The sequence below is a fragment of the Lipotes vexillifer genome, unplaced genomic scaffold (assembly GCF_000442215.2).
Source record: "Lipotes vexillifer unplaced genomic scaffold, Lipotes_vexillifer_v1.1 scaffold591, whole genome shotgun sequence".
NCBI lineage: Eukaryota > Metazoa > Chordata > Mammalia > Artiodactyla > Lipotidae > Lipotes > Lipotes vexillifer.
Genome location: NW_006791954.1, coordinates 564,501 through 571,552, shown reverse-complemented (window position 1 = coordinate 571,552; position 7,052 = coordinate 564,501). Strand labels below are relative to the sequence as shown.

General features: G+C 58.7%; 1 protein-coding gene across 2 annotated transcripts in view; it reads left to right on the top strand.

Moving 5' to 3' along the window:
• SPATA20 (spermatogenesis associated 20) overlaps window positions 1-6,539 on the top strand; it is an 8,917-nt gene extending 2,378 nt beyond the window's left edge. For both annotated transcript variants that reach the window (XM_007465053.1, XM_007465052.1), the window contains 13 exons: window positions 1-42; window positions 121-264; window positions 365-566; window positions 940-1,070; window positions 1,172-1,276; window positions 1,487-1,561; window positions 1,663-1,872; window positions 1,954-2,146; window positions 2,477-2,645; window positions 2,919-3,130; window positions 4,897-5,096; window positions 5,930-6,010; window positions 6,181-6,539. The exon at window positions 1-42 is cut by the window's left edge and continues 4 nt beyond it. In XM_007465053.1, coding sequence (XP_007465115.1) covers window positions 1-42; window positions 121-264; window positions 365-566; window positions 940-1,070; window positions 1,172-1,276; window positions 1,487-1,561; window positions 1,663-1,872; window positions 1,954-2,146; window positions 2,477-2,645; window positions 2,919-3,130; window positions 4,897-5,096; window positions 5,930-6,010; window positions 6,181-6,351 — 1,935 coding nt within the window. In that variant the 3' untranslated portion in view covers window positions 6,352-6,539. The remainder of the gene's footprint in view (window positions 43-120; window positions 265-364; window positions 567-939; window positions 1,071-1,171; window positions 1,277-1,486; window positions 1,562-1,662; window positions 1,873-1,953; window positions 2,147-2,476; window positions 2,646-2,918; window positions 3,131-4,896; window positions 5,097-5,929; window positions 6,011-6,180) is intronic.
• Window positions 6,540-7,052: the final 513 nt, after the last annotated feature.

Genomic DNA, 7,052 nt, shown 5'->3' with positions numbered 1-7,052 from the left:
GAGCGGCCCGATGTGGACAAAGCGTATATGACCTTTGTGCAGGTGAGTGGTCTTCCCTTGGAGGAGTGGTTGTCCGTGCACGTGGGACGGCGTCCCTCACCTTGGCTCTCTCTCCGCCAGGCCACCAGCAGTGGTGGGGGCTGGCCCATGAGTGTGTGGTTGACTCCCAACCTCCAGCCCTTTGTGGGGGGCACCTATTTCCCCCCTGAGGATGGCTTGACCCGAGTTGGCTTCCGCACAGTGTTGATGAGGATACGGGAGCAGGTGGGTGTGCACTGGGGAGTGGGGGGCCGGGGGGTCAAGGGTGAGGGAACAAGGGCCCCCACCCGGTGCTCACCTCCAGGTCTGCCCCTGCCTCCCATAGTGGAAACAGAACAAGAGTACCCTGCTGAAAAACAGCCAGCGTGTCACCACAGCTCTGCTGGCCCGGTCGGAGATCAGCATGGGTGACCGCCAGCTGCCACCCTCCGCTGCCACCACGAACAGCCGCTGCTTCCAGCAACTGGATGAGAGCTATGATGAGGAGTATGGCGGCTTCGCCGAGGCCCCCAAGTTCCCCACGCCAGGTCAGTGCCCCCCGCCCCGTGACCGCTCCAGCCCCAGCCTGGCCTTCTGAAGCCTACCCTAGTGAGTGATCTGACTCTCGTCTTGCTTAGTAATCTCCCATTCTCCTATCTGGCCAGTGACCTCCTGAGCCCCAGCCTGTCTGTCAGTAGCTATCTAGTGAAGCCCTGACTTGTGGTCTTAGCAGGGACCCTCCAATGCTGACCTAGGTAGTGATCACCTGTCCTGTGGGTTGACCTCCTGACCCTCAGCCTGTCCAGAGAGACTGCCTGTTGAGTGAACCCCTAACCCCAGCCTGGCCAAAGTCCCGATCACCCAGATCTCGGCCCCTTTGTCCTCCCCGGTCTCTCACCCGCTTGCTCTCGATGTCTGCAGTGATCCTGAGCTTCCTGTTCTCCTACTGGCTCAGCCATCGGCTAACTCAGGATGGCTCTCGGGCCCAGCAGATGGCCTTGCACACCCTGAAGATGATGGCCAACGGGGGCATCCGAGACCATGTGGGGCAGGTGAGGGGGGGCTAGGCATTCCCTGGAGAGGGCAGCAGGCGGCAGCGGGGTGGGGACAGCAGCTGGGATCAGCCTCCAGCCCCACGTTCCTCCTGGCACAGGGCTTCCACCGCTACTCCACGGACCGCCAGTGGCACGTCCCCCACTTTGAGAAGATGCTGTATGACCAGGCACAGCTCACGGTGGCCTATTCACAGGCCTTCCAGGTGACCCCTGATCCCAGCCCAGAGCAGAGACCCAGCCTGTCCACCTAACGCCTGGCTGCCCCTTTGCAGGGCTTTCCCGGTGACTTGTGGCTCTCCCTTAACCTCACCCCTATGTCCACTACCCAGCTTCCCTCCCTACCTTCCTGGGAGAACGCTGACTGCCCCTTGTACCTAGTTTCCTCTGCTTACAGCCTTCTTCCTTCCCATCAGATCTCTGGTGATGAGTTCTATTCTGAAGTTGCCAAAGGCATCCTGCAGTACGTGGCTCGGACCCTGAGTCACCGGGTGTGTGTCCACTAAGGCAGGCGGGTCTGGCTGCGGGAGGGCTCGGGGCCTCCACTGGCTGCCCTGAAGGCCGGGGCCAGCCGACTCTCCCCTCCCCACAGTCTGGAGGCTTCTACAGTGCAGAGGACGGGGACTCGCCCCCAGAGCGGGGCATGAGGCCCAAAGAGGGTGCCTTCTACGTGTGGACAGTCAAAGAGGTCCAGGAGCTCCTCCCCGAGCCCGTGCTGGGCGCCACCGAGCCTCTGACCTCGGGCCAGCTCCTCACGAAACACTGTGGGCTCACGGAGGCCGGCAACGTCAGCCCCGGTCAGGTGAGGACTGCTGGGCCACGGGAGGGGTCCTGGAGCCAGACAGGCAAGTGGACTCCTTCGGACAAGGGCTGTTTCCTTCAGGACCCAAAGGGGGAGCTGCAGGGCCAGAACGTGCTGACCGTCCGGTATTCACTGGAGCTGACTGCTGCCCGCTTTGGCCTGGAAGTGGAGGCCGTACGGACCTTACTCAACTCAGGCCTCGAGAAGCTTTTCCAGGCCCGGAAACATCGGCCGAAGCCGCACCTGGACAGCAAGATGTTGGCGGCCTGGAACGGTGGGGTGGCTGTCTGAGACCTGATCCGTTTATAGAATTACCTTTCATAAGGGTCCTTATGTATGACAGGCACCTGCTAAATAGTAATTCTTCCTTTATCAGGTTCATTGTCCTTAATTTACAAATGAGCAAACTGAGGCCTAGAGAGTTACGGTAATCCACCCGAGGTCGCACACAGGGACGGGAGCCCAGCTCTGCCTGGCGCTGGAGCTCAAACTCTTACCCACTTACCCTATTGCTCCAGGGAGGTGTCAGAGCTTGGGGGGTTGGGATGGACATACTGGGAGGGCCCCAGCCGGCGTCACAACCACTCGTGTCTCCTACCTCCAGGATTGATGGTGTCTGGCTTTGCCGTGACCGGGGCTGTCCTGGGCCAGGAGAGACTGATCGACTGCGCCATCAGCGGTGCCAAGTTCCTGAAACGGCACATGTTTGACGTGGCCAGTGGCCGCCTAATGCGGACCTGCTATGCAGGCTCTGGGGGGACCGTGGAGCACAGGTGGGGGGCTGGACAGTCCAGGAAGGCTTGCCTCCTTGGGCATCCCATGCTTTTCTCTCTCCCCCTCTTCTTTTCTCCGGGTGGGCACTAGTCCTGGCTCTGTTTTCTGCCCGCTTAATCTCCCTGGGACCATTTGCTCATCTGGGAAATGGGCTAACGGGACCTACCCAAGAGCTAGATTTTGAGGGTTAAACAAAAGCAAGTGAAAAGGGCCTCCTCTGTGAAAGCCCCTCTCTCCCTGTCCTGTCTCTTCCCCCATGCCTGTCCCCCCAGCAACCCGCCCTGCTGGGGCTTCCTGGAGGACTACGCCTCCGTGGTGCGGGGCCTGCTCGACTTGTACGAGGCTTCACAGGAGAGCGCGTGGCTCGAGTGGGCTCTGCGGCTGCAGGACACACAGGACAGGCTCTTCTGGGACTCCCGGGGTGGCGGCTACTTCTGCAGTGAGGCTGAGCTGGGGGCTGGCCTGCCCCTGCGCCTGAAGGACGGTCAGTGAGGATGTGGAGCTGGCCTGGGGTCCTGGACCCATCCGGGGCTTGGTTTTCCCTGGGGGAGGCGTAAGTGCAGTGTGGTGGTGAAGGGCCAGCATGGGCAGGGGCCAGGCCCTCCTGGGCTCACATCTTTACCACTCATTAACCGAGTGACGTTGGGCTGGTCTCGTTGCATTTCAGAGCCTCAGATTCTTTTTTGTTTTTTTTAAACGAATCAATTAAATTTATTTATTTATTTATTTATTTTTGGTTGCATTGGGTCTTCGTTGCTGCACGAGGGCTTTCTCTAGTTGGGGCGAGCAGGGGCTACTCTTTGTTGTGGCGTGCGGGCTTCTCATTGCGGTGGCTTCTCTTGCTGCGGAGCACAGGCTCTAGGCACGCAGGCTCAGTAGTTGTGGCACATGGGCTTAGTTGCTCTGTGGCATGTGGGATCTTCCCGGACCACGGCTCAACCCTGTGCCTCCTGCATTGGCAGGCGGATTCTTAACCACTGCGCCACCAGGGAAGTCCCGTCAGATTCTTAATATGCAAAATGGAGCTAATGTTGGCATTCCCTTACACGGTTGACATGAAGATTGATGTAGCTATTCTGTGAGCGTGCTTAGTGGCAGTGTGGCACACCTAGATAGATTGAACAAGGCCGGCTTCATCCCTACCCTCATAAAGCTTACTGTTCAGTAAGGGAGACAGCTAACAGACGGCAATATTTAAAGCAAAAACACACACACAAATACGGAGTTAAAATTGTGAGTGCCTTGGAGAAGTAAGAGCTGCCCACCAGGTACCCTGTTCCTGACTTTTCTCAGTGGCATTTAGCATCACCTGATGCCTCTTGTCTGTTAATGGTCTCTCCCCTCACTCAAATGTAAGCGTCTTGGAGGCAGGATGTTGTCACTGCTTTATCCCCAGGATCTAGCGCAGGCCTGGTGCATAATTAGGTGCTCAATAAACGTTAGCTGAATGACTGAAAGGGCCCTGAGAGAACAACGGTGGGGCCCAGCTCAGCCGGGGAGTCATTTAACCAAGGGCTGGAGGGCAAGATGGGGCCGTGTGATCCTGGAGGAGCAGGAGAGGGATTTCAGGTGGAGGGAACAGCCTGTGAGAGGCTCTGAGTGGGCAGCCTGTTCCCTGGAGGACAGGGCGGGCAGAGGTCAGCGTGTGAGGGGAGGATGCCCAGGTGGGGCTGGATCCCTGCAGGGTCTTGTAGGTGTGGCAAGGAGTGGAAGGCTCCGGTGAGTTTTGAGTGGGTTGTGATTTGCTCTGGTTTAGGTTTAAGAATGTTACTCGGACTGACGGTGGAGAAGGGAATGGGGGCAGGGGAAACAGGGCGGCCAGGTAGGGAGCCGTTAGTGGCGTTAGTCCGGGCAAGCGTCAGCAAAGGCCCAGACCAGGTGGAAGTGCGAGATGGGAGAAGTGGTCAGGTTGGGTCTGTTCTGGCCGCAGGCCCTGCAGATTCACGATGGATTAGAAGTGGGAGGTGAGGGAGACGGAGGGAGGGGTAGCGATGGAGGTGTCAGCAGGGAGATCAGGGAGCCTGGGGACCAACAGCTCAGCCTGGAGCAGGTGGAGTTGAGGATGAGTGTGAGCGCGCAAAGTGTCAGTAACTGCTGGGGTCAGCATTACACTCTCAGACCTGGGGCATGAGCCGGCGGGCAAGGACTCCACTACCCCATCCCTCCAGCTGCCCTGGCCACAGTCCTAGAGCAGAGTCCTGGGACCCGATGACCCTCCCTCTCGGCCCTTGCCCCCCATGCACCCTGCAGACCAGGATGGTGCGGAGCCCAGCGCCAACTCCATGTCGGCCCATAACCTGCTTCGGCTGCACGGCTTCACAGGCCACAAGGACTGGATGGACAAGTGTGTGTGCCTATTGACCGCCTTCTCTGAGCGCATGCGCCGTGTCCCTGTGGCGTTGCCTGAGATGGTCCGCGCCCTCTCAGCCCACCAGCAGACCCTCAAGCAGGTGGGGCACTTGGGCAGGGACCCTGGGTGGGAGGGGAGCCGGGGCTGCAATAGAGACATGGAGTGGAGTCCTTGGAGCTGTCCCCAGAGCTCAGGTCCATGAATGTGTGGCCCTGTGTGAGTGTGTGTATAGGTATCTCCAAAGGAATGTCTGTAAGGCTGCTCTGTGCAGGTGGGGGAGTCTGTGTGAGTGTGTGTCTGAAGCAGGCCTCCGGCATGGACAGGTGCCTGTGTGGGTGCCTGTGACTGGGGCTCTCAGAGGAAGGGGTTAAATATGGGTCCCTGTGGTTGCTGAAGTGTTTCTCTGAGGCTTCTGTGTGCCTCTGTGATTCTCTGTGTGTCGGTATATTTGGGTCAGCGGTATAGTGCGTGCAGATATATGCTTGTCTGTGTGTAAGTCTCTATGTGTGTTATTGCTGTGCGTGTGCCTCTGGATGTGTATGACTCTGGAGTGGAGGTGTGTGACTGTGTGCCTGCCTTTCTGAGTGTGTGCTGGTGTGAGTGTTCACTAGTACATGATTGCTGGTCTGTGTGTGTATGCCCCGTGTTCAGGCTTGCCTGCTTATGTTTGCATGTTTGCCTATATATCTCTGCCTCTGTATGTGTGTGTGTGTGTGTGTGTGTGTATGTGTGTGTCTGTGTGTGTACGTGTTCTCACCTGCTGAGCAGTGAATCCGATGCGGCCTCCTGGCAGCTGGTCTGGGGGATGCTGAGCTGAGTCCCCATTTCTTCTTAGGCATATAGGGTGGCTGGCAGGAGGATGGGGAAGCCCTGGCAGGTCTGGGTCCAGCCCCTCTGCACCTGTCACTGGAGTTACCTTTCTGTTCTGGCCAGATCGTGATCTGTGGAGACCCCCAGGCCAAGGACACCAAGGCTCTGTTGCAGTGTGTCCACTCCATCTACATCCCTAACAAGGTTTGGTCTGTGAGCCTGGCCCCACCCTCTTCCTCCCCTGCCAGGGCCCCCTCCCCTCCTCAGCTCCCCAGTATCTCTGGCTCCTTTGAAGGCCTGGGGAGAAGGCACCCACTAGTGGGCCCTGCCGGTGTCCCGGTGCCCCCAGGTGACCCTCTCTGCCACTCTCCCAGGTGCTGATTCTGGCCGATGGGGACCCCTCGAGCTTCCTGTCCCGCCAGCTGCCCTTCCTGAGTACCCTGCGACGGCTAGAAGACCAGGCCACTGCCTACGTGTGTGAGAACCAGGCCTGCTCGATGCCCATCACCGAGCCCTGTGAACTACGGAAACTGCTACATCAGTGACTGCCTCCCCCACCTCGGGCTGGGGCGGAAGGTGGAGCTTCCCAGCTGCGCAGAGACTCAGGCCCTGCAGGGCCCTGCAGAACCTGCGGCCACCCCTGAGCACACTGTCACCAGGTGACCTCGGCCATCCTCACTGCCCCACCATGGGCACCCACTTACCCTGGAATAAACCTAACAGCGTCCTGCGGGAACCTCAGGGCCTCAGCCTTGCTTATAAAAGAGGGGCCTTGGGCTCCAGCCTGGGAGCCAGCAGCCCAGGGCCCCTTTTCTGGGAGCCCCTAGCTGCCCCCTCTGCCTCTTTGGATTCCTCTTTCACCCTCAAAGGTCACCAGGCTGACTCTGCCCCGCTCTGTGGTCATTGCAACCTGAGTGAAGCTGGGGTCAGGGGACCAGTAATGACCACCAGTGGTGTGGGTGTGTACTTGCACGGGAGGGGAAAGGCCAATCCTTGCCCTCAGGCAGGGTTAAGAAAGGGGCCTGCCCTCCTTTCCCATTGTTTCCTCCAATTTTAAGCTGGGGAAGAGGCAGGGGGATGCTTCATATAAGCTTTTATTTTTCATGGAATTTGCATATGTTCTGGTCCATTATGGGAGCTGCTCTTATCAGGACCAAGGACACTTCTTTTGGGGTATCTGTCCAGCTCCCAGCCTTCCTGCAGGAGGTCATATGGTCCGTCCCCCTGCCTTCACTTAAGTCCAGGG